Source organism: Agelaius tricolor, unplaced genomic scaffold (assembly GCF_023055355.1).
Source record: "Agelaius tricolor isolate 1412-34295 unplaced genomic scaffold, bAgeTri1.0.p SCAF_5, whole genome shotgun sequence".
NCBI lineage: Eukaryota > Metazoa > Chordata > Aves > Passeriformes > Icteridae > Agelaius > Agelaius tricolor.
In genome coordinates, this window is record NW_027269265.1 from 32,583,207 (window position 1) to 32,610,646 (window position 27,440).

The 27,440-nt window shown below is 44.9% G+C and overlaps 1 protein-coding gene across 3 annotated transcripts; it reads right to left on the minus strand.

The window, feature by feature from the left end:
* Nucleotides 1–1,944: 1,944 nt before the first annotated feature.
* On the minus strand, nucleotides 1,945–25,481 carry BMF (Bcl2 modifying factor). 3 transcript variants are annotated; one of them, XM_071427063.1, is made up of 5 exons: nucleotides 25,343–25,481; nucleotides 23,846–24,010; nucleotides 22,604–22,924; nucleotides 21,488–21,651; nucleotides 1,945–8,164 (listed from the first exon to the last, which is right to left on the minus strand). In XM_071427063.1, exons 3-5 carry the CDS (start codon nucleotides 22,917–22,919, stop codon nucleotides 8,063–8,065), a joined length of 582 nt encoding a protein of 193 aa, XP_071283164.1. In that variant the 5' UTR covers nucleotides 22,920–22,924; nucleotides 23,846–24,010; nucleotides 25,343–25,481; the 3' UTR covers nucleotides 1,945–8,062. The 3 variants fall into 3 exon arrangements, with proteins under 3 accessions (XP_071283164.1, XP_071283165.1, XP_071283162.1); XM_071427064.1 differs by lacking the exon at nucleotides 23,846–24,010 and having other exon boundaries at nucleotides 22,829–22,924; XM_071427061.1 differs by lacking the exon at nucleotides 23,846–24,010.
* Nucleotides 25,482–27,440: the final 1,959 nt, after the last annotated feature.

A 27,440-nucleotide genomic window follows, 5' to 3' on the forward strand; every position in this document is an offset into this window, starting at 1 on the left:
CTGTATCATGTCTGAATTACTCAAGTATGAGAGCACAAGGAGAAAGCTGGTTAGTAGAGTTGTTTCCAAGCTTGCCTATACATTGCGGAGACTGAGGACAAGCACATTTACTGCACCATAAAACAGTGGTATGAGTGCTTGAAAAATATTCCCCAATCAATACACTATAGTGGCTTCTAAACTTCAGCAGCCAGAGTCATGAAAATAGAGTGCTTTGTGCAGTAGCTTGCGCAACCAAAGAACTTTCTTGTCCTCAGAGTGCTTTATTATTTTTAACGAGACAGGCTGAGCACTTCTTGATAAACATTTTTTCCTTGAAGCAGTAATCCTACTTAAACTTTTTACCTTGTCCCTACAGCATGCAGCTAGGACAGAACTCATTTTCCTTTAAAGTGCTAGTCATGTTAGTATAGAAAGTGAGGGACATGTGATTGTCATGAAAGGGGCCATGGCTGGAAATAAATTGAAAGCTGCCCTGTTAGTATGCAGGGCTTAGTACTTTAAGAAGAAAGTTTTCCAAAGCACATTTTCTAGGATATTCAATTTCTTTCAAACTAACAATAAAATAAAATAAATTTAAAAGTATTCATGTGCAATAGGAATGTTCCAGCCTGTATTATTTGGTCCTGATGCCTAACCCTGAAGATGTTTCCATGCACCCTGAGTCTACTTTGCCTTAGGCAAGTAACAGCCAGCAGGTCATGATAGAGCCAAACCAAAGAGTCAAGAGTAATTTAGCAGGTCTCAGAGGAAGGGAGGTTGATCATACATCTGCACGCTTGCCTTTACTTTGAGCAAGGTGCAGTGCATGCTGCTGCTTTGGCAAATGCTTCTGGGGTAGCATTACAAACCATTCATTTTTAAAAGCCATTCTTCTCTTTGGTACAAGAATTATTAAAGCGTCTAAGAGTGAGAGTTTAATTAACGGTGAGAACTTAACCATGAAAATGAGGGAATTCTGAGCAAACCCACCCATCGAAGTCAATCTCATGTCTGTCCCCTTGTATCAGTGTGTTACAACAGACTCTTTCACGGTCACATGAGGCTGACCAGGGGACACACTTCTCACTAGATCTAATACAATGAAAAGAAAAACTGTCTTTTTCCCCCTGTGGTCTTAGATGCACATGTGGCTTTTCATACCACACGCATCATGTGTTCTTGGAATGAAAGGCCCTTTTGTAACATGCAGACACCAGTCAAGGCAATTTAACATCGGGTAGGATTGTTAACTTGGTTCCCTAAGCCTCCTATGCTCACTGCAGCAGCATTGCACTGGAGGAACAATGGGGTCGAAGGAATTTGACCAGCTATATTACAAATAATTCACAAAACACATATCGTGATTGCTGCTCCACCCATTTTAGCTGCCTTTACTTAGTGGAGGTAGTTTTTCCCAATAGGAGCAGAGGAAAACTTGAAGACAGGCCTGACGTTGTGCTTGGGATGGCCAAGACATTCACAAGTCTGTGTTTGAAGGAGTCATTACCACCCTACAAACACCTTCCTCTGCTGCCTCAGAAGACCAGTGAGAACCATATTTCCTTAACAGGATTATCTAGCAACGAGTCTTTATTCTTAAGGCTTCAGTGCCTTTGAATGTACCTGTGTAGGCAGTAGGTAAGTGGTCATCAATCAAAGATTACGTTTTGCAAATTTGGAGGACGTACCTCATGTATCTTAACAAGATCTTCCTGATTTGAAGTGGGTTAACTGTGCAGTTCCAAGCAGCAGCAGTTCTCTGTCAAAGCATGGAAATATATCTTATTGAAAAACTATTTTATAAATCAAATTATGCCCAAGGAAAGCAGTCCAATCTCAAAAGCAGATTTTGTCCTTGCTCCAGGACCTGGTATTAGGGTGCACATAAAATGACCCACAAGATATTTTCAAAGTTGAACAACCCAAATTGTATCACTGATTTAGGTAACTCCATAGGTCAGCTGTGTAAAGGCCCTCCATCCCTTAAAAAATAAATCAAGGAACACAGACAAATTTAACAATTTTATTAAAAATTGTACCAGTTATTAGAAAAAAAAATCCAAGTATTAAAGTATTAAAAAGCACCAAAGAAGAAAGCAGAAAGCAAATATACTGCACAGATACAAAAAGGAGCTCTGCCCAGTCACCATTGGTATAGGCAGGAGTCCTGGAGGCACACAACCAGGATAAACAAAATGCTACATTCTCACTGGGTCTCAGTCCATGGCAAAGAAGGTGTGTGCACTTCAGGACTAATCCAGACAGAAATCTCACAGGAGAGCATCGAGTTTACTTCTGCAGCAGGACAGTATCATATTCGGGTAAAAATCAGAAGTCATAGGGAAACCCTCCACTGAGAGGAAATTTATTAAGTACATTGCAAATTCTAGCTGGTCTTACCCTTTTTGTTTTCCAGATGAAGGACTCTGAACAACTTTGCTGTTGTTTGTTTGTTTGTTTGTTTGTTTAATATCCCACCAAAGAACAGTGATGCAGGAAGCGGGGGGGAAGGAGGAGAAGAAAATATGAATCCACATTTCACAGTATTTTTATCAGTGAATTTCACCTAGAAACATGGGAGACTGTACTACATACCATGGAAGAGAACAGAAGAGAGCCACAATTATTTTAACCAAAAAACCCCAACATCTACATACCCAAAATCAAATTTAGTGGCAGGATTTTCAAATGCACCCAGTAGAAATAGACATACATATCCTGTGGATTGTTTTAAAATTTCCCTTTTACAAGCCTAACTTCTGACATGTATTTAAGGACATACTGACAATGTCGTCCTTCCATCACACCAATCCGTCCTCCTTTTGTCATCAATACTTTTGTCATCTATACTTTCAGGAGTATAGACTATTTGAGTATAGATGGTCTCATCTAAAACTGAGTCAAGGAATCTGTGATGATGCTCTCCTGGAGCCATGTCCACAAACTGGGGAGACTCCTTTAGATTGAAGAATAACTTTATACATGCAAAATTTCCATAATAGATTTTAAAAACAGTTTAACAATCTACCCTTCCCACCCCTCTGTTCCCCAAAGGCAGCAAAAAAGTCTGAAGACAGAACTGAAACATGGCTTTAAAAAACAGCCCACAGACATTAGGTTTCGCTTCCCAGAAACCAACTTCCAGCATGGGATTCGCAGGAAGAGACCCTCCTTTCTGTGGCTAAGGGGGAAGGTGAGGCACATGGAAGAAAGAAGGGGTAGGGGATGTCAGACTGCATTCAGTTCAAGAACACACACACACAGTCACACTCACGCACACCCACACAATTACATTCCAGTGCATTTGATGTGTTTGGTCTTTTCTGCTTTTCCTGGTGGAGAAGAGCTGAGCACAGGTGTAACACCTGTGTGAACACATGCAAACCAAAGAAACAGAGACCACTGAAGTCTTTAGGAACTGTAAAAGATTGTCCTAGGATCTTTTATCAATTCCTTGAGGTATTTCTTCTTGCTAAAACGATCAAAGGCAACAGGTAGGCATTTTTGCAAATGATCACAAATGCCAGTTTGAAAGACAGAGTCTTTTGAAGGACATTATAAAAACCTTTGTTGTCAAATTATGCTAATACTCAACAGTGCTTGGTTCATGGGCAGACCTCCCATTAATATGAACCAGCATTCTATGATTCTTTTATTTATGATCCCGCAGTAAATACAATACTGCTGGTAGAACAAGGCCAGAGCTCCACAAATCTGCATTCTTGTTTGATTCTAGCACATACACTGAGTGCTTTCCCTGTTTTTCCCTTTAAAAATACCCTCAATATCACACCGTTCAGCATGTCACAGTCTCACCACTTCCACAGCTTCAGCAGAGATATGGGTCAGGACCAGCAGCAGAAGGGTGGAATTCATTGTACAGTTGATAGGGTCACATTGTAATAACTGCCTCAAGTAATTTTGCTTTTTCTTAAAAAAAAAAAACCAACAAAAAACCAAAAAACCAACCTTTCTTCCTAGTTTACTAATGGTCAGGATCTGCTGTTTCCCAGAAGAGTGCCAAGTGCCACACCGAATGAGGTTCCACCTTGGGTACAGCTCCAGTGACTGCTGTGGAGCAACTCGAGGACTAGTAACTTCACATACACACATTGCCTATACCTTTAATCCAGGCTTGAGGGGACAAAATAAACAGCTAGTAGAAAGAAAGATGTCTTTGCAATCGCACTTTCTACACCAAGAAAGGCTGGGTTCCTCGCCTCTATTTTCTTGCTGATACACAGCTCCAAAACAAAGGCTGACAAGGAAGTTTCTTTCAGGACTCCTCAAAGAGTTTAGCCAACAAATATTTAGTAACAACCTATTTAAACTGAAATATGTGATCAGTTATGCAGGAATTCAATGCTACCAGGGATCATCAGCACCTTGAGAGAGGGCTGCAGCCTGATATAGACCCAGCAGCAGCATTTTCCATGCAATTTCATCCTTTCCTGCCTTTTTTGTATTCTATTTGCAGCAGTTTGCAGCTATCCCTGGGCAGTACTTTGTGATTACTGGCTCAGCTGTCAAAAATTGCAGGAAACAAAAATAAAGCTAACTATTCCCTACTAGCACCAGGCTTGCTGGATCCTAGGATGAGCAGGCTACAAGATAATCAAAAGAGTAGGAAGCTGGGAAGGGATGGAAAGAACTCCATCCCTCAAGTAAGGACAGTTGAGTTCTGAAGCCATTTTGGAGACCTGGGGAAGGCAAATAAGATATTTAAAGGCTGCTGGCACCATGAGCAGCAGCTCAAGTTTTTCTTAAGAACTGCTCATTAAAAACAGGAATTTGTTTTAGGAGAAAGATCCAACTCTTCTTTCTAAATTGCTAGACTCTAGTTTAACAGCACAGAGAGAAAGCATCCCATTCCTTACACCAGAACAAACTCATATCTAAAAACCTGAGCATAATCCTTCAGCACAGGATTTAAATCATGTTCTTTAGAACCATTTCTCCAAATAATCAATGTATGTCCCTGGCCATGCTGCAGTAGCTAGCAACTCTGCGGCAAGATCTCCCCAGCAGGTGTTCAAAGGGGCCTTACAAACACAGAATGGGTGACACATGCATGAGAACTGTGCATCCATGTGTTTGTTGCTAAATGTGCGAAACCATTTCCCCAAACAGGTGAGACTTTAAGTATGAAGTAGTTGCTTTTCCCTAAGCAAATAACCAGCCTGCCCCTCCAAATCTACATGAAGCAAAGTAATACTTTTGGGTTGACAGAGCATATTTCCTTTCTCTGAGATACGCAGATATGGAATATAATTAAAATATATTATCAGTGGTTGTAAATCTCTGGCACCAGTAACCAACACACATATTGCAGGAAGTCGGCCTTTGTCTAGCATTAGCTCTATGTCTCCAATGAAGTATTGTTGTTCAAGGAGGTTTTGAGACCCTGGCATGACCAATTTTGATAAGTCTGTTGTTGCAGTGGGAAATATGGACTGGCAAAGATGTGTCTTTCCCTGAGCCAAATGACTTTACTGAGGCCAGCAGCCTGACTGAGGAACCATTTCAGGTACTTGCTTCTCCATGTTAAGAAGAGTCTCATCCTAGATAAATTGGTCAGATCTTAACACTAGAAAGTGGCAGTACCAGACTTATCTTTCCAGCTTATGCATCCAGAGGACAGGCCTTATTAGCCTGTTTGACCATCAAGTCAAGGCAGAGGGAAAGGGGAAAGCTCACAATGATTTTTAAATGTCAGAAGCAGTTGCTGAATTTTTTGTAGTTTGCAGGGTTATGATGTAGCATTGATTGTTCCTGATAAAAGGGTCCAGGCAAGCAGAGGGAAATGCATGCATCACATCCAAGGGCATGCCACAAGGGGAGGCATCATTGCTGCATTGCTTCCTGAGCCTCCACACTTCCACTACTGCCTCTTAAAGAGCTTCTTATTTAAGAGTCTTCTCCTTAATATTTGGTTTCTCAGGGGTCCTCAGCTCAATCTGTGCTTGCACTACACCTCAGGCTTTCCCCACCATTTAAGTCCTCTTTCTCCAATGACCAGCATTTACATCAAGCAGACTGTGCAAAGCAAAGTATGGAAAGCCTCGTCTCTGGCAGCATGGGCAGAGAGCAGCTTCCATCCTGCTGCAGCATAGTCAGCAACAGCTATCACTTAGATCACTCTGGGTAACTCTGTAGTGCACATGCTTAAAGGAACAATACAAAACCAAAAACAATTCCCCATCCTAAAAAAAACCTCCCACCCTCCCTCTCCATAAACCCACCCCCGAAAATATTACTTGAGATTCATTTATATGAATTATTAACCATCATGGACAAACATATTACTCTAGCTCTAGCTAGAAAAATAACACAAAAGGAGAAAAAAAGCTTTTCTCACATAAATGCTCTCCTTTTGTTTAAAGAGAGTGACTGTGAATATAGGAGGGTGAAAAAGGCTTGGGAACCTCTTTCAGGGAGCTAAAGTACATTTTGCCACAGTAGACGCAGGATGAAAATCAAAAAGAGTGGGTCTGAGAGAAAGCAAGAAGGTCCAAATTTAACTCTGTTCAGCAAACTGTTACCAGACACTACAGTGCAATGATGAGATTACAAATTCCAGAGAAAGCAGGAATTAGAGACAAATATGCAAAGAGGGGTGGAGAAGGAAAGCATATGTGCAAGTAAACTACTCTTCCCTACAGTAATGGGTATTTTTCAGAGTGGATCAAGAATTTCTCAACACCTGCAGCTGAACATTTCTAACACAACTGAAGAGCAATTCTCTGGACAGCTCTTCCTCAAGCTGGTTGTATCATTTGAGACCTACAACAAGGTGCAGTGGCAATATGGAAATTTTCAGAAAAAATAATAAGGTCTGTATTGCTTCTCTGTTCATGTTTTACCCTAGCTGTCAATGGGTCTGTGAACTAAGTATATTTAAGGCTACAGAGAAGCAGCCATCAATATTTAAGGCTACTTTCTTTTGGTAGGGTAGTTTCCCTGTGCTGGTCCAATAGTGTCAGCCATACGGACAAACCTCTGAGTGCATACAAACTGACAGAAGATCTCCCTTCAAATAACATTACTGCTGCTAGTCAGTATATGCTTACAGCAGCCTCCAAATACTACACACTAGAGTAATGGACAGACTGCTTGTACAGTGTACATATCAGACTAGATGCTAAATTATTTCCCTGTCAAATCCTGAAGCAAAATTATCAGATGCCTGGGATCTAAGCCTTCCTGACCAACCACATTATATAGTAGGAGAAAAGAAAACCAAAATAAAATAAACATCCATCATAAAACTACTAAAAACATATACATTAGCATTGTAGAAGAATGACACATGCCATATTCCATGGATTTTGGCTTCCTGCTGGCTCATGGGCACTGGGAACACTGAACTGAAAGCAGGCAGAAGCTAGTAGCCACCAGCAACCCCAAGAAGGTTTCTTTTTCAGCCTGTTCTACTGATTTTATTTTTTTTTAATTGATGGCAATGACAAAAAACAACTTTTCTTGTGAGAGCGCTGCAAGTGGTGCCCAATGGAATGGTCGAAAAGGTCAGATTTCTTTGTGATTTTCTCTTACACAGGGCACAATGAAATAAACAGTAACCAATGAATAAAACAAGTAACCTGATGGAACCAAGCTACTTGAATGTTTTTCACTGCTAAAAATGTGGAGGAATTGAGCACCTCTGCTCTAAAAGATACCCCAAGTATGTTTAGTCATCAATCCCAGACATCACTTTTAACTAGCAGCCAAAATGACACTCCTGCACTCTTACCATCCCCTACTACGCAGGGCAGAGGAAGCCGTCAGTCTAATACCTGCCTCCCTTGCACAGAGGTCACCGGTGCAGGGAGCCAGCAGCAAGCTTTACCAAACACACCCACATTCTGGCTTTCCTTCAACAGTGTTGGACAAGAGCTCCCTGCCTCACGAGGCAGGCAGCAGCAAAGAAGAGTCCGTGAAAACACCCAGACTTGAAGACAAGTATCAGAAAGTCAGAGTCCTCACATCCGGCCGGCGGTGTGCAACGTCTCGCCCCCGAACCAGTGTTTGTTCAGTGCTCCCTGCAGACTGGATGTGGCCTGAAACAGGCAGGCGAAGCTCACCTCTGCCCAGTGTGGTTCCTGTTCACCTCCGTGTTTAAGGCCAAGTTGTGTAGGAAGAGAAAAAGCTGCCACCACACTTGATTTCTGTTCTGCTGATGCTGTAGAGAAGAACAGTTAAAGCAAGGTTATTTATATTTCTAAAATTGCAACATACCACTTCTCTTTTCCAATAACAACTCAGTTACACTTTTCAAGAGCAGACACTTTAATCCCATCAGCATAACAAGGGGGTGCAGCAAGGGATGAGGGGAGAGAGGGAAATGATAAGTTCTCCAGAAATAATTGTAGCTCTAACATTACAAAAAGAAAAGAGCAGACCCTTTATGCATTGTGCACAAGAGGATTAAACTTTTTTTTTTGCTTGTAGGATTTCGCAGAGTTTAGCCAAGTGCTGTTTTTAATCAGATTGGCTTCTGAGCCTTTCAAAAGCCCCAGCTGCATGAACAAACAACCTTTTTTTTTAAAAAAAAAAAAAAGCCCCCCTTCACCCCGAAAGTAAAAAAAAGAAAAAATATAACTGGTGATCCATCTGTAAGTGATTTGACACCGTGAAGGTCAAAGGGTTAATCTTCAATTTAAACCACACTGCTGAGACAGCAAAACTCTGATTTCATCTAGTACAAGAAAACACATTCGTGCACACACACACTCCCCCACCCTCCCCCCACCACATTTTCCTTCCCAGCATCTCCAAGATAATACTGCCCTTTTTATAGCCACTTTTGACAGTAAGCCATAAATAATCAGCCTTGGAGCCCTTTCCTACTGACTGGAGCCAATTAAACCTTAAGCAAGAACATACTTGAAAACACACAAAAAACCAAAACCAAGAGGTTATTTCAGGTCCCATTGTCAAGGAAGAAACATGGGAGTTGAGTTTCAGGGGGACACCAGACTACATAATGCAGCTTTGGGACAGGGACGCTGTTCCTCCTTTTGTTATAAGTAATCACCCCTGCAAAAGTGGCTCCGATTATACCCCCACCCTCCTGCACTTTAATGGCATCTCGTACAAACAGGTGGGTTTCTCCTTACATTGCCCAGTCTGGGATACTATTTCACCTCAATAACCGACTCTCTATTAGAAGTCAGTCTTCATTTTCTCATCCAGAATTCCATATTTGCTAAGCAGGCTTGATCATTTCTGGAAAACAAAACAAACCAGCCCAAATCTCCGCCCCCTACCCCCCTCCCCAATCCCCAGCAGACGAGGAAACAGAAGATTGGCTTCCCACAACTTTGCCTCAGTACACAGGAGTTCATAAAAGAGCACTGAAGCACATTATATGAACAAGATGTTTCAACTCAGATTAGCCCAACAGGGCAGAACAACACAGTTGCAAGGCATTTTTCACATAATCACAAATAAGAGAGCTGCAACTGGAGTTGGTGTATTGGAGATGTGTCAATAGACAGCTCTTCAAAGCCCTTCCAGATAGCCATTAAATTATGTTCGTATTCCAGAGTGAGTAGATGTGTGCCATTTGAATCACAAGCACACACAAAAGAGCCTTCCAGAAAACCTGTGTTCATCTTGCATCTTAGCAGTGGGTCATTATTCTTGCCCTCGAGAATTAACAAGAAGAAGAAATGGATTTGGAAAAGTTCACACAGATCTCATCACACATTTCAAGAGCACTGTGTTTGTAGCATAACCTGTAAGAAGTGGCTCTAGAGCCTGCTATTATTTATTTCAAAGTAACTAGTCCTTACTGATTGCACAGGCATTGCTAGGTTTACAGGGGAAAACAATCTTTTATAAACTGTCCTGTAGGACTGGGTTAAAAAACACTAATTTGGTCTCAAAAAGCAAAAGCAAAGTTTTTGGTTTGTTACTCGCATCTCAGTTTGACCAGGCTTTCCCTTCCTCATCAAACTCCAGAGATTCTTAGCACTCTCCTCCACACAGCCACACTTCTAAAACTGCTCAAACTGCACAGGGAACCACAACGTCCCTGTGACATGTAGATACCATGTTTTATCAAGCTATTACAGCTTAGGCAGATTCCTTAAACAGAGATCTTTGGGTATGACCTCAATGAAGCGGTGTGCAAGGACAAAGTGGTCTCCTGCAGTTTCCACAAGCCAGGAACTATGCTAGGAGAGCATACTGGACAAACATATTGCAGATGCTCTGGAGACAATCTGCTTTGTTAGATTATTTTATTCTATTAGCAGCCAAGAGGGTAAAAAATTGTCTTATAGAGACTTAGTAAGGGAAAGGCAAAAGGATGTTTTAAACTTGGTAAAGAAATCCTAAGCTTGAAATACATCTCAGCTTCATTGGTGGACCCTCTCTAATGGAAACTCTTATGGAATTTTTATAAAGTGGGTTAATTTGGGGGCACACAAGAGGCGTCCTGATCTGGCATGTACAGTTTTACTATTTCACACTGTTGGGAGCATAAACACATGTAAGAACCCCCATATTGATGTCTCCTTCATATAGGAGGCTGCTTTGTGCTTCTCATACAATAGCAGATTTCTAATTATTCTGGCTCCTCAAGTTTTATACCTCACCTCAGGAGAAAAGGATTAGCTGCTCTTTCCAGTGATAGGTAAAGGAGGCCATGTTCTGGAAAAAACAGTGGAAGAACTGTTTTTTCACAAGAAGCTCGTATGCCTTTTTTTTTTTTTAATTTAAGGGGGGAACTTTTTGAGGAAGGTATTAAATTTTGGTTTTATCTGGTAAATAAGAGTTTTAGAACTGTACCTTATGATGGTTTACAGGCCTGCAAGAGAATCAGTGGGATGTGATAAGACAAATACTGAGAAGAACTCTAATATATATTTTACTTTATATTCTCTTATGTTTATTTCACTGCCTCTTGAAGTCACTTATGGTACAGCATTTTTGTCCTTTTCCAATTAAAATTGTTTCATGTATTTGCCTAACACACTCAAGGAGATTTCCATGCAAGAGCAGAATAGGAAATATTTTACCCTTGGTTCTCCTTGCTTATAAGAAGCATACCATCTCAAATAACTTTTTTAAGAATGTTGACACCATTTTGTTTTGAAGTAAAAACTAGAGCACTATGTTGAGGGCAGCTTTCCAGGTTTTATTCCTAGATCTAGGGCTTGCTTGCATTTCCCTAGGTCTGTATCCAGCCAGCATTTTTTTCCATGGTGGTGTGGTCCCACACACACTTTCACTGGCCCACATACTGGAGCAGCTCATTCACAATGTCCTCTCCCCACAGCAGTGCTGGAAAGTGAACTAGAGCAGCACAATGATCAAGGCCAGAACTAATCCGATAAAGAAGTTGCCCTTACTGTTTAACAGGTCATCCTAAACTATCTGATTCATGGCATCGTGTACTCAGACTGATGCTTGCTCCAGGACAACAGAAAGATGATGACCTGTGAAGAGGAGCAACCTGGGACTCCATGCTTCAGCAGCAAGCCTAGCTAATGGGGTTTGGAGTTACAGCTCTGCTTCTGGGCTGATCTGCTTTCTGTGGTACTAATTCAGCGTGGGACAAGAGTCACAGAATGGAATGGCAGACATTATTTGCAGTAAACAATTTATGGAAATAACTAAAAAATGCCCTTTTCACAAGCTTCTGTGTCTTCTTCCCCAGATATGCTTCAGCCAAGACCAAAATTCGTAAATATTTCAAGACTGAGGAGTTTTTGGTGTGGTATAATTTAGCTTTCAGGATGGACAGAAAACTCAGAACAGTGATTCCATGAACTTGGCATATATATTTTTTTAAAATGTGATATGTTTTGAGACATTTTTCTAAGATTCATAACTACTGTGATACTGGTGTATCATTTCCCTAAGCTTCACAAGGCTGATTTGCCCTTTATCAAAATAATTCAATCCTCAGAATCACTACTGCACAAAAATACCAGAGATGAACACTTTGCCACCTCCATGTGGGAGCAACAAAATAACCCTTTTGAGGCTTCCTTCCCAAGAAGGAAAGAAGCCCCTTTTGCCCTCCACACTAACTGTAACTAAAGAAGACTAGCCTTGTGAATACAGTAAGTCAACACAAAGCTGGAAACACATAAAACCATTTCCTATTGCAGCTGCTGCTTTTTAAAGGGGATATCCTTAAGAGACTGTCTGTCTGAAATGTTAGCATGAATGCTTCAATGAGTCACAAGAAAAGGCCATTTTACAGGAAAAGTGTTCTCTGCAGCAACAGTACATTAGTGAAGCCTCTTCCATGAACTGTGCTGAACCAAAAACCAGACTACTTGTAAACAAACACAAAAAAAACATGCAAGACTTTTACTGGAAGCAAATGAAAGAGGAACATGACTGACCCGACACTTAGTCCTTCCCCATAATTAATTCCTAATACGTTTCACACTGTAAGCATACAGATACGTATCTGGCAAATAGCACCCCAGACGTCAAAACCTTTTGTACTCCTACCAAGCCCTTGCACAGGGTGATCAAAGGGAAGATCAGGACAGGTGATGCACTTCAAAGAAAATGCTGTCTCTTTGACACAGCTCCTTGAATCCATGAGCATAAATGTTTAACAGATTAATAAGACTCATTTTTACACTTGATATACACGTGCCATTAACAGCCCTGTTTAAAAAAGTAAATATGCTTGTCATATGCATGTGTTGTATGGGGGTCTGTCTGGTACACTCCATCTACCCTCTTGATCTCATGGGCAGCTTCTAAATTTGCTTCATAGCTTCCAGACAATTAAGGGTCATACTCTGATCCCATCTTAACTAGAAGGATTAATATGGACCTAAATGGTGCTGTGAGAGCAAAAGAAGAATAATTGCATATGTGTACATAAAAATATTATTCTTCTTTTAATGACTAATACAAGTATCAGCAACAAGTTGTTGGGATTGTATTTATTCACTGAATACAAAAATACTTCCACACCAGGAGCAGTTGCTGACTCATCGCCGAAGGCTGTTTTGGCTGCCAGGTGGCTGGAGGCATATTGTGCTACCACAAAATATGCTTCAGCTTACAAAGACTAGAAAGTCACAGTCCCCAAGGCAACAGAGGTTACAGAAGGTGTCCCCCACTGGAGAGAGAAATGCAGGCCATTGGAAGTCAAATACAAATCTTTCCAGCTGTGATTCCTAATGACCAAAGTATAATGCATGTGTAGAACCAGCAGAGAAAAAAAGGAGGCAGTAATAGAGGAAAAAAATGAAAGAGGAGCTCAGTCACATGGCATCTCATGGTAACACAATAAAGAGGATGAGAGCCCTTCCTCCGGAAACTCCATCCTTCTGTCTTGCAATGACTCTTACATGGACTCAACTTGTAGTAAAAGGAGGCATCATGTCAAGTATTGCTTCCTTTCTCATGAGCCTCCATCAGACTTTGCAACAAGACGAGCAACGCGTGTGTTTATGGAGAGAGGATAGACAATAGTGGGCAAAGCCAAAAGGACGTAGGGTGCAGGGGAACACCGAAACTAATGCATGGGCTGCCCAGCCCAAGCACGGGAGAGGGCATGGACAGAGTAGCAAACAGCGGCGGCTGTTGCCCCAAGCCCGCTGCCGGCGCAGCTGCGCAGGTGAGCCCTTTCTGAGCCTTCTCGGCGTTTAAAAACAAACACGCAGCCACTCGCGCCTTCCTCTCCAGCGCGGGCAGGAAGGGGAAGCAGACAGCCGCCATGGCAACAGCCAGCTGACGGCAACCTGGGAAGGGCAACCACCGGCCACTGCGTTCCCAGGCCCTCGGCCTTCCCCTCCTTCCCCATCCCGAGGGGCACGCTGGCTTATTTTCCACAAATATGGTAAATAAAGGTCCCGCATTTCCACAGAACCGTGCCCGATACCACTCCGTACCTGCGGCCCGGGGTCCGGCACGGCTCGGTCTCATGCTCTGGGTGTGGGGTGTGTGTGTGAGTGCTGGAAGAGATACCCAGGAGAGAACACCCCACACCGCCCAGCCACAGCCGGCAGCTGCAAGAGTTTTTGACCTTTTTAAGGGTTTATTGACTGAACCTGCGTGTGATGGGGCAGGGCTGTTCCACAGCTCCCGGTGTTCGTGCCTGCCCTGCGCGGGCCGCGGGACCTGCTGACCTGTGTTTGGCATCCATTGCTTCACCAGCAGAAGGGAGGCGCTCCCAAAACTGCTCACTGCTGCGGAGACCCCCCCTAGTGATTAAAGTCTGCCTCGGGGTTTGCTTAAAATAACACTTTAAAAGTTTTTACAGGAAAAATATCCTGGCGCGGGGGGGAAGGGGTGGGCGCGGGGCCGCCCGGCTGCGCGGGGAGGCGGCGGGAGGGCAGGTGCAGGGCTGGAGCCTGTGGGCAGCGCAAACTCTCGTCAGCAGCGCCGATGAGTCAGAGGCTAAATTTAGCCAGCGATATAAACACAGCCGCCGAGCGCAAACACGGCCGGCCGGGCCCTCGCACGCACCGCTCGCTCCTCCGCGCCCGGCGGCCGGGTCCGCTGGCCCCGGGGGCTCCGGCCCCATTGCCAGCGCGGCCTCGGGTCTGGATCCCATCACGGAAAACCCCATTGGGGTTAACAGGAGTTGCCTCACTGCTTGTTTTTGGACAGCTATTTTTTTCTGCCATGGTCCGGTCCTCGGAAGGATTCCTTTTCAATTGGCAAGGCGGCTAGTGAGGAGAAACATACAAACAAAAAAACCTAACATCCAAACGGAGACTATAAAGGCTGGCAGGACATTCCTCCTCAGTGGCTTGAAACAAAAGAGAACTCTGCATTTGGGCTCTTGCTTTCCTGCCCTTCCACAATAAAATTTAATTGAGTAAAATACAAACATGTACACTCCTCTCTGTAAATAATCAGTCCAAATATCTCATCATCCCCCTCAGTGATGGCACTATCTTAATAAGATCAAACAACTTAGGTGGAGGGCTGTAGGCAGAACAACTAGGTTCCTATCTGCAATCCTTGTATGATCTCAGTCAAGTTATAACCTGCATTTTCTACTCTCCCACAATAAAAAATAAGTGGGGCATTACCACAATTATTTCTTAATTCAAAAATAATTTCTCAGTTGTCACACTGCTACAAGCAGAAAGCATGTTACCACTGTCACAGTGCTGCAAGAGCTGAGGAGATCCAGAAGAACCTGTGGAGACTGAAGGGGTTGTACAGGAGAGACAGCAGCACTGAACACTGATGTTAGAAATACTGCAGAACAATTCACCTGCACTGTCTCAAAGAACTGTTCTGTGCTCTTTATTCTGGGCAATCTTGGTCTTTTGAGGTCGTGGCCCTACTGCCTCAAGACAGTCCAGTGTCCAGCAGGATTCATGGCACACAGTTGCACAGAGCTTAGACAGCTCTCCTGCCACCCCGCTCCCTCCCAGCTCCCTTATCCTCTAACCACCTTCTCTATCAGAGCTAGGCAGGAAGTTTTGCTTTTTACCATTATCCCCTATTTTAAGCAGGAACATACATGTAATATATTTAAGTCTTTGTCAGCTGAAAACATAGAAGAGGCTAGATTAGGATGATGTAGAAGTTTTGTGGGTCTTATTAAACTGATACACAATGATTATATGTGGCTTGCATCAAGAGTTTGTATAGCCCAGCCTCCAGCAGCAGCCTTACATGACTGCCTGAGGGAAAGCTAAGGGCAAGTACATGCAATAGCTTCCACTAGTACTCTCTTTCAGCATCTAACTAGTTTGAGCTTAGGATTTTCTGAGTCAGATCTGGTTTCTGTTTATTTAATGTCTGCTTCAATGGCCATAAACTTGTCTCAATTCCCCTTGAACCCAGATAAAGCACTAGGGTGCACAATATGCCTTGACAAGGAGCTCCACAGCTTTCACCTGTTCCATGAAAAATGACCTCATTTACTTTGAGGTGGCTCCCACTAGTTTGACTTGATTTTGCCTAGTTCTTGTACTGGGAGAAATGAGTCTATTCATCTCCTTCATGTCACTTTTGATTTCTGTTTAATATTGCTTCCCTCTTGGTTTGTATCTTTTTTTAGGCTTAGCAGTCCTTAGCTCATTTTTTCATATGGAAGTTCGATCATCTGTCTTGCCCTTCTCTGAACCTTTTCCAGTTCTGCTGCATCATTTTTGATGAAGGAAACCAGAACTTCATATAACATTCAAGATACGGTAGAAACATGAATTTATACAGTGGCATAATTACATTCTTGTTCTCAGTGTCTTTTCTTAACATACCAGAGAATACCATTTCAGACAAGATGTGAAATGGTCCAGCACATTTCTGTTAACCTACATGTCAAGTAATCAGCTCCATGGGCAGCAGGATTTCAAAACAGGTGATAGACAAGGGGCAGCAAGTTTTTCTGTCATTTGTATGCACGGGGAAGGTACACTTCCAAGGCCACCTCTTCCTTCATTGTCATTTGTCAAAATGAAAAGAAAGGGGGAAAAAATCTAATAACATTAAGCAAAAAATCTGTTTCTACCTCCTTATATCAATTTTTTTTACTCCGCTGACCATAAGAATAGAGCGTAGGATTCCAGTTCCATAGCCCTGAAAGAACTTTGTTTTACATCTCAAGCTTCCCAAACTCACACCCACCCTACCCCCTGCCCTTTAAATTGGGTTCACTCACTTCAGGAGCTCTCTCCCTCACCATGTTAGTGCATCCTCAGCTGGAGATTCGAGTCCTGCACCAGTGGGCAACACACAGAAAGCAGAGCCGAAGAGGTGACCCACTGTTGTGCAGAGCAGCAGCAAGGACCAGCCAGCAGGGAAGATCCTGAAACACACTGACCTACTCAAGAAACAAATGAACAAAAACACATACCCCAGGTCTCAGAGAGACTGTAGATACAAGAGAAGAATGGAGCTGCTGGTGCTACAGGCTTAGCTGCAGAACAGTCTGAATCTCTGCATTATTATTAGGAAGCTTTCCTGACCATTTTTCCTAAAATATAAGGTCATCATAAAGAACAGATTTCTGCAAACAATTCCAATGTAAAAAAGCAACTGTTAAAAATGCCCTGAATATCCTTAATAGTGAAAAAAGCCTGACGGAGTTTGGGATAAATGATGCACATGCAGTACTATGTACCCATTCTCTCACGCCAGTAAGTTTCCAACAAGCGATGCAGGCTCCCTGTTGCATAAGTAGAAGTGTCTCAGAGGAGGCCCTGATAACTCTTATGAGACAGACAGGAAGAAGTATGCAAAACATAACACGTTTCACTTTCAAAGGAAAATAACATTTCCTTCTGGACATTTTCAGTGTCATTAGCTTGAGGCAAATGGGTACATGCCTAGCTGTCTGCCCACAGCCAGTGTGGATGCAGGCATTTGTGTTCCATGGGCTGCTGAACCCTGCTGCAGTGATGGTAAGACTTACTTGCTGAACCAACTGGGGAATTTAGAGAAACAAAGTTTTCTATAGCTAGATCCACAGAGGATTTTTGAGCACGGTCAGCATATCTAAATCAACTGCAGGATTCCTGATGTGTTGGAAAGGGACTTTGTTGTTGTTTGTAATGCACTTTATTTACTCAAGAAAGCTCAGTTCTGATTCAGCATCTGGTTCTCATTGAGGCTCAGCTTTTTTTAAACTGAGCTTTCCAGATGGGTTGACTGAAGCACAAGGAGGTCAAGAGACTTGTCTGAGGTCATACAGCAAGTCAGTGGCTCTGCTTGGACCTGAGCCCAGAACTGTTCAAGGCTACCACTCCTTGGCTCTTAAAGAGACAATTTTATCCCCTGTGAAGTGATCTTATCTCCACGAAGAAGAAATATGATAAAAGCAGTCCCCTCAAAGCTGCAGCCTGCTTAAAAAGAGTTATTTTATTTGGAAAAAGTTATAGAGTTCCAGTGCCTCACTGGAGCCCATCAAACTGAAGGGGTGTGATCCTGATATACAGTGTCATCCACCCCACCCCTGGATAACCCCGTACTCCTCTGGGACGGCTTTGCTGCCGCCACCATTCCTGGTTGTGTACTCACACAACCCCATCTAACAACCCCTCATGTCATGAAATACACTCTCCATTCAGCACAGCTCAAAACCCCTCCTCAAGACAAGGAAACCCAAGTGCACTCAGGACCTGAAGCAGAGCCCAAGCACTTGTTGCCACAGCCTGGACATGTGGGGTGTGGGAAACATATCCCAGCCAACCAACCCATAAGCTCAGCTCTGTTCTCCATAACCTCAGAGCATGCTCTTGAAGTTCAGCCACAGGCTGAGCTACAGCAGCAGTTCACTGATTCCATAGCAAAGACACACTTGCTTCAAACCAAGGAGGAGGTGGCAGGTACTGGCTTCTCTTGCAGAAAGCATGGCTTGCCTCTACCTTTGTTTTCCAGGGGCAGGGTGAAAAAAATAAAACAGGGAAGTCTGCTAGAAGCTACACAGCCTCAATCAAGTAAGAGACAGTAAAGAACTCAAAAAAACCCCATCTATATGGGTCTCACAAGTCATTCTGCAGAGCCCTTGCAATCTAGATCAATCTGTAGCAGGCTCTGCTATTTAGGAACACAGAACGTTGCTCAAGTCTTCTTACAAGAAATTCAGCATCTTGAGGAGATGAAAGACATGGAGTTCTAGGGAATGTTGTGTTATTGCTCTAGCACTGTTCTAAGGATGAAATAGCCAGGTTTTATATTACTGTTTTCTGTTTAACATATTAATAGGAAATGAAACTCTGAAAGTGATTTTCATTCCAAAAGCAAGTATAGGTGCGGCCAATTTTCTTGTTCTTGCTAGATGTATACCCAAAAATCTTTTGTATAGCCAAGAACCACAGAATAAATACCATTTAGCTCCAGAAGCCCAGAGAAGAGATAACAATGACTCTCCAGGGCTCCAAGTGTAGGATGGGGTTAGACGATGCATGCAGCAGAGTCCAATGACAACTCAGTGATGTCAGCTTCAGCAGCAATTGCCTGCTCAGTTTCTCTCTCAGCCAGGGATGTACATTAACCAGCACCCTTTGTGTCAACACAGCCTTGCTGCTGCTGCAGCAGCAGAATGGGGGCGATACCTGAACTGCTGGAGAGTCTCACAGAAGTCAAGAGCCGTGGGAAGGCAGCTCTTGAGTTAGCTGGATGCACCATTCCAATGCTAAAAGCCTTTCCTAACTTCCACTGAAAGGGCACACACATTTTCTTTTCACAGGTTCACAGATAAATGTTTTGTAGGCTCTGAAAACAGGCACAGCTTGTTGAAAACCAAGCTTGCTCTCTCTCAGGACTTCACAAGACCACACTGGTGTGACTAACTTTGTGGTATTCTAAATCTGATTCAAGACACCACTCTGGAAAGTTGGTTTTGACCAAATGTTTTAGACAAGCTGAAATGGGGTTTTCAAATCAGGGGTTAGTTTCACAGCAAGATAAACGACAGGCCAGTTTTCCATGCCTCAGAGACTGCCCCTTCCAAACCACAGCACATTGAGAACGGCTCACGTGTCTCCAGGGGCAGACCGCCTGCTCCTTCAGCAACGGGCTGGGCAGAGACATTGCACATAGGACAGAGGGGGTTCTCCACGGGGGATTCATGCCAAAAGCCAAAGGAAATCCTCCATGCAGGACTAGGAGGGAAGGGATTGGGCATGACAACCAAACACTCTACAGGGATCAGTGCTTTGGACACCAATATGTGGCTCAATACTCAGTTTTCCTGACAAACAAGAAAGAATCCCTCAGCAGATCCAAATGCCAAGGCCTATCCCAGGGTCAGGCTGTGGATAACCACTGGCTGAACTACTCTGTCCTCGGGTTAAGTTTTCGAGTTGGTTTGATTTTGGTATTTTTTTCCCCGTTTTGTTTTCAAATTTAAATGGCTGAAGGCTCCCGTCCCCTTTACAACTTGTTGCTGTTCCAGTTCAAACAAAGAGCGCGGAGCCCCTCCTCTGGCGGGCCCCGGGGGCCGGGCCGGGCCGCGCCGCCCAGCACAGCCGGACGCCTTTGTTTACTACGGCTCCACACGCCGGGCTGGCCGCTGGCCGGGGCTGCGCGGCCGGGCCGGCACCGGGAGCCGCGGCCGGGCACCGGGAGCCCGACCCCGCCTGCCCTGCTGGGGCCGGGGCGGGGGGGCGCTCCGGGACGCGTTTCCAAGGCACGGGCATCAGATAGGGACACTCCCCCCAGATGAAAGGGGTCAAGTTACAACCAGTTCCACCAGTTCAGTGCAGGGCTCCTCTGCCAAGTTGGTTAAACCTTCCCTTTCCTGAGAGACAGCCTGGCGAGAGAGCGGGGCCTGCAGCTAACGCTGGCGAAAAGGCGCCACCGGGGAAAACCCCATTCAACCACAAACAACACGTTAAAAATCTCGTGGTAGCTCTTTATTCCTGCAGTTTGCTAAATGACATTCATAGCCCCATCTACATTTCTACAGGCTAATCTTCCTTTTCCTTCTTTAATCATCCACCTATTAGGAGATGAGTAATCCCAGAATTTCCTCATCTCTCAGGTGACACAGAGAGGACCAAGCTTTTGCCCAGCCACAAGCCACACACTCTGACCCGGACAGAGATCCTCACTTACCTTAGAGAAGGGCTGCAAACGATCCCACAGTTAACAGAGGACAAACTCACTTGGAGTAGGATAAACTTTCTGTCCCTTTCTGAAGTCAGCAAAATTTCTTCATATACAAGCAGATGCACACCCTCCTTGTTGGGCTTGCATAGAAGGGGCAAACTGCTGCCTACTGCCAAGCTTCTGCCACCTCTGACCATCTCTGTATGGGCTGAGATTTCCATTTTATCTCTAGTCAAAGGGGAAGGAGAGCAAGGAAGAAAGAATCAAGGGTTCTGGGGGTAATGGTTATTTTGTTTCTTTGAACAGCAGTGTTTGGGTTTTGGTTTTTTTTTCTTTTTGTTTTGTTTTTTTAAGAAACCAAGAATCTGGAGTGTGTTTTTCAGACCTGATAGCATCTTGCAGGTGTATTTTGTGGTGAGGAAGTTAGTCACAAGTCTGAGACACTAGCTACGACTGTCTTACTAGTAGCTGCTAGTAAGTCTAGTATGATCTAAATATTCTTTACAGCATTACATAGAACTACCGTTAGACAACAAGGAGTGTCAGAACAGACTCCAGGCTTGTTATCTCCAAGACAATGAGCTGACATAAGCCACTGATGGCTACATGTGCCACAGAAGACAAGGTGCTGGTGGTGAGGAGAATGGCGAAGAGTAAAAGCTGTAATAAAAAGCAAGAGGAAGATCCCTGGGAAAAGCCTCAAACCCACTGCTGATGAACAGGAAGAGCTGGAATAGCAGCAGCTAACACAGAAGAGCTCCCTTCCCAGACAGTAAATGCTCATATTCATATTCCCTCATATTCTCTTCCCTCCACCTGCCAGTCTTTAGGAAGAGTAAGCAATCTAGCATAAGCAAAATGCATCAGGATACTCCTGCCATTTTATCATTGCTGGCAGTCTGCTGTCTTAGACAACAGTTCACTTAGCTGATGGCTGGAGCCAGTCTTCAGAGCAGCACTCTTGGACAGGTAAAGCCCACTTTCCCCTCCAGAGACACCCTACCCTCTGTATGTGGAGCCGGTGGAACTGGTCGGCAATGCACTGCAACTTCCGTGCAATCTGCACCTCAGCACGTGCTTCCCGCTGACCTTCCTGAGGTTCCTCCTGGAGGTGCGGATCCAACACAAAGCCAGCTGGAGGGACATGTAAACGGTAACCAGCACTCCCTACAAAACAGAGCAGAAGAGTCATTCTTCCAGTGCAAAGATTATCTTTTCTGCTCAGTACACTTCATGGAGAAAAGAGCTGTACATAGTCCTACATTTTTGATGTTTGAAGTCTAGTTTCTGAAGGCCAAAGAATGACTGTGTATTCTGTAACACAGTGCAGTAAAAGATTTGCCCAGCTTTCAAATAAACTTACATTGATTAAACAGAGCATTGATGTGTTGATTCCCATAGTCAAATGAGTGGCAGGATCTTAAAATTGATTACTTTTGCTTGTTTACAGCTCAGCTAAATGCTGTGGCTTGGGATTTTTTTAAGGACAGTTTTGCAGTTTTACAGGATCTCTGCCTCAAGTTGTCTCCCCTCAAAGGTAGAAGTACATTTTTGTCAGTTTTTTCTCAGTTTTCTGTCATTTAGTGATTTTAGTGATTTGACTTAAAGCTGAATTGGATACACAAAGCTGAGTGGTGACCCATCAGTTACTAGTAAAATAGTGGATGGACATGCTACTTATTCAGAAATTTTAACTCCAGTGAAGAGCCTAAAAGCTGTAACTTTTTGCATCTTCTCTCCACTGAAAACTCCTAGGAGTTTCCACTTCCTATGTGGATGAGACAGACCATTGGTGGTTAAAAATGTAGGCAAATTGTAGGATATGAAGTACGGTGAACATTTAGACATCTAGCAGTAAAATCAAATGTGACAGAATAAAGCCAGAGAGAGAAAGAGGGAATATTAAAGACAGCAGAAGCAATGAGCAAGTGTCTGGTTCCTGCAGTGGACAAGCAAGGGTAAGAAAATACAAGTTGTCTTTCTTGAGGGAGTAGGACTAAAGCAAAATAATTTCAGTCCTTTAATAAAACACCCTAATGAAAGAGACTTTGCTTGATTGGGGAAGTGCTAAAGGGACAGTTTCTTTGCTGCAAAGCTAGTGACACTGGAGTGCTCTTACCATAGAAGAGTCTCCGTGGCTCTTCAGTGACTCCACAAGGCAACATAACATCCTGACTGGAAGAGGATGGGCTGAGTGTTTGAGTTGCCTTGTCCTGCTGCTCAGGATGCCTGATACCGGGACCACAGCAGTGTGTGAGGGGGAATAGTTGAAACCTCCCCAGAAGGCAGCTGTAGGACTGGTTCTGTGTGAAAAAGCCAGTTGCAGTCATCTCACCAGGCTGACCTGCAAGTCCAAAGTCATCAGAGTGAAACACGTCATCGTCCAGCCCATCCAGGCTAGAATAGTCCTCTTCCAGGTAGCTGGGGCGATCCATTGCTCCTGCAATAAAGGGACATTTGAGGAAACAGCTAAGACACAGCAAGAATGTTGTCCAGGAGAGAATGCCTTCTGCTCCAACAGTAAAACACAACACAACCTTCCCTCTTCCCCACTTCCCAGTGCTGCCCATCTGCATGGACAGGAGAGGTGAGCAACCTGTGGTGAAGGTTAAGGCTTTGCAGAAAGTCCTCAGGTGCTGGGCCAGAGAGAGACAAAGTTCACACGCGTATAAGTCCACAGCTCCAATTCCACACCTGCTCACAAGTAGAGAGCCAGCCCCCAACCTCAGCACATAGAAACTGAAAAGACATTTCAAAAAGCAGCCCAGATTCTTCTCATAGCCCCATGGCCACTCAGCTTCTTTGGGGTCTGCTTTGTTTTGGCTTGCTATAATTGAACTTTATGGTATATCCCATTCACTTTTTCCCACCTATTTCTTATTGATAAAGAAAAACTCTGGTAATCATAAGGCTGCAAGGCCAGATTTTTAAGAAACCCAAGTGGTTGCAAAACTCAAGAGTTGTCAAAGCCACTTCTGTGAAGCTCTCCATTACTTCTCCCTATGAGGGCCAACTTTCCTTTCAACTTCTCATTTCTCCCCTCAGCTCAACCTAAGACATGTCCCAAACTTGGCAACGTAGTCACTTCCTTATCCCTCTTAGCCTCAAGCCTACATGCACTGTTAGTGCAATGGTTCATCCTACTACTAAAGAAAAACATGGCTGGTGTCAGTGTTTAAAGCAGGATTTCTGTAGTTGCCACAGTAAACACTCCTGAGCTCTGTTACAGCACAAAGCTGAACAAAGATAGTAGAGGGGAAAAACCCCCATGAACCCTAAATCACTATCTCAGAGCTCTTTGCAAACATAAAGCAATTAGAAGCAGTATTACCAAAAATGCCACAAGTCCCTTTACTGTTACCTGTGCATCTAACCCAATTGGAAGACAGACTCCTAAGAAATCCATCTCCAGGATTTCCACCCAGTTCCAAACAAGGCAGTGAAATTCAACTCTTCATGTCTCTTCCTTTGCTCTGGTTTGCGAAGCATTTAACAGAATGGAAGACTAGCAAGAGGAATTTCAGGCCTGAAGGAGACATTAATAATAACTTTATAAGGATGTGTTCAGCGCTGCCCTTGGTGCTCCCATCTCCCCCCAGGTGAGCAGCACTCCGCACACCAGCTAGAGACAACAGGACCAAGCAGTGCAAGAACTGTTTCTGCAGGGCTCTGCCTGGGGGGCACTCTGGCTATTTAAGTTGCCGCATCTCAGCAGTTCACTCAACTGAGCCACAACTCCCAAAGAAGTTTCTGCAGGGCAGAACAGGTACCAGCCCCACAGCCGGATGCAACTCTGCTAGATGACAACAGTGGTAGAGCACTCATAACATTCTCATCCATGGCTTAAAGTAGCACACTGAAAGGAGTTATGGGCCCCAAGAGGCAGCCGTGGATGATCTCCTTGCCAGCTTTTCTGCTGGATTAGTCACCTGACAGAGAAGCAGGCGGGAATGTATTTTGTCTTTGCAGGAAAGTTTGCCAGATATCATCTGTCAGCCTCACTGGGACACGGGCATTCCTCAAGGGAAGTGCAGCAAAGGCACAGAGCAAACCCCAAACAAAAGAGGGTTTAAAGAGCAAGAAGTTTAACTCGACCTCCTGCAATACGGCCCGACCCTTTTGCAGAGATTTTCAGAGAATGCCGATGCAGCGCGAAGGGCAGCTCATTCTACAACTCACTGGAACTCCTTCTACAACCTCCAAACGCAGCTCACGCTGGGAGCCACAGACACCGGACAGCTCGGGCTACGGGTCTTTGCCCGGGCAGCCCCCGCGTCTCCGGTGCCGTGTCCTGCCCACGGCACTTCCTCGCACACGCCAGCGGCGACAGCCGCGGGCCGGGGCCGCCGCACGCCCGCGCTGACAGGCGGCGGGCCGGGAGCGGAGGGAGGGCTCAGCGCACACGTGCGTGCCAGCGTCCCAAAACAAAGCTGGCCGGCCTCGCTTCGCCACCGCTGGCCGCCTTTAACTCTTCCCCGCCCGGACTCTAGCCCCGCAGATGTGCCCCCGGCCAAGAGGTTTAACGCGGCTTCTCCGGGCAGCGCCGTGGGACGAGACTCCCGAGCTCGGCGGGGCGGCCCGGGAGGGGCAGCGCTGGCTGTGGAATCAGCCATCGCCTACATCAGCGAATCAGCTGCTTTCTCAGCGCCCACCGAGCTCATTCCTCGCCCGCACCCTCCCTCTTTCTTCCCGCTCCCCAGCAGGCGCGGGACTCCGGGCTGGACCGGCCGGGCCGGGACTGCCCCGAGGCGAACGCCCTTCCCTGTCACGATCGCGCCCGGCCTCGGCACCGCCCTCAACGGCGACCTGGCACAGAGCGGCCGGCCCCCAGTGGCGAAGGCGCTTCCCGGGCACTCACCACGAAGCGGGACGGGCGTCCCTCGGGGACGGGGCGTCCCGGGAGGAGCCGCCGCCGCCGCCGCCTCCGCTGCAGCCTCCGCACCGCCAAACTGCGGCCAGCGCCGTCGGGCGCGCCGCGAACAGCTGACGGCAGCCCCGCCCCCGCCGCGCCCCGCCCCGCCCCCGCCCGCCAGCCAATGGGCGGGGAGGGGCGGGCCCGGCGCGCGGCTGAGGCGGGGCGGCGCGGGCCCGCTCCGGCCCGGTCCAGGTGCAGCAGCGAGGGTTCGGTGCCTGTCCGCCCTCAGCGGGACGCCCTGCTCGCACCTCGGAATGCTCCCGCAGCTCGGCAGGCAGCCCCAGCCGGGACTGAGCCGTAGCCGCGCTGGGCTAGCTTTAAATCTGATGGCAGTGCCACTCCAGGTAGTTGATTTCCAACAAAACTTTGATTTTTCGGCTTTAAATGACTTACAAAGTTCTTCGTGACTTGTAAAGTCTGAGCCCTGAGGTGTGAGGGTCTAGGAGTTCTTCGCAGTGTGTTGTGCTCTTTCCTGTAGATGAGTACGACTACAGGCCTGCACAGGACTAAAGAATCAAACTAATAAGGATAATTTCTTCACAGTGCTTTCTGTGAAGCCCTCTCGATGAGATTAGCATAAAAACCCCAAGCCTCATGCTGCGAACAACAGCTCGGTGCATTTACCTTTACTCTGCCAATGATTTATCAGCTCCCCCTGTAATCAGTAGCAAAATCTCACCATGTTAAGAGAGGTAGGACCCAACTCCTTGGTGCAGAGCAGCACCCTGTCAGGCTGTTTTTAAAACCTACGTAACAGGATCGCCTGGAAAGAGGTTTTAAAACCCAGCTGGCAGCTGAGTAATGTTAATTGCTGTCAAGTCTGCCACACAGTTACTGAGGTTTGTAACTTAAACTCAGGGGAGGGGTTAGATTGCAAACCGATGGCTAGCAAGGTGAGGCGAATTACTACGTTTTCCTCGTATCACATTGTCCTGGGCAGGCTCACAGAGTCTCTCCAGTTAAATGTTTCAGAGTCCCTATGATTTTGAGTGAGGTATTTACAGTTGCCATTAATAGATTAACAGGCTAATCATGTTCATTGTCTCCAAAAACCCATTTCTTTGTGGTTCTCGTCCAAGTGTTCATTTCAACTCTTTTATTTGCCAGAAGGCTTGAGTCTACTTATTTACGAGAAGGTCAGATCATGTTTGACTTGTATCTCACCATCAAATAAGAAAGAAAAAATACTCTTTTCTTTCATTTTCAGTAAAGGACAAGAGGATAAGGTTCTTAAAGTAATTAAGCCTCATTGTTCACTTTTGATAGTCAAGGGAATTGTAAGTAGGAGAAGAGGCAACTGATATTTAAAAAAAACAAAAGGCAACAAAAGCATTCTATATCATCAAGATAGTCAAATTTTATCACACTGATGGTCAGACCCTGACAAAATGCCAGCTGCTGGAGGGCTACTTCTAATTTGAATGTGTATCACTATAAATAAAAAATGAATGTGCTATGATTCCAACCACTTATGTCTTCCAGACTGAGTAATAACTGCCTGCTGGTTAGGCTCATTAACAGTAAGAACAGTACCTGATCGGCTTTGTTTTCATCTCATTGAGCTGCAGTTGGGGCCACACTTTATATCCCCAGAGGCTGCATTTTGGGAACTCCTACTGTGTAGAAAATGTATGGAAACTGAAATCTATGTGTATAATCAGGCTGGATGGTAAGAGGGCTCAGGAAGGATATTTGTGCCTTTCAGTGATTAAAAAAAAAAGATATGGCAGCATTTCTAAGAGAGGGGACTCAGAGGGATTCCTTGAGGAAATTAGACATTGTTAAGAAATGGCTCCGAGTAAATAGACCGAAACCAAGATAGAGACAGCGAGTCTGAAATGGAAAATTGTGAACCAGGGGCAAGTTATACCACCAACCTCACTGCTCTCAGCTGAGAGAGTTTCTACAATAGTATGGAGACAAGCTTCTTACCTGGGAACAGGAGCCCAAGGGACAGATTCTCTGCCAGAGAGTTTTTGCTCATTAGTGTACATGGTGACATTTTGATTCAAGAGATTAATCTTAAATCACGTGCAGCAGT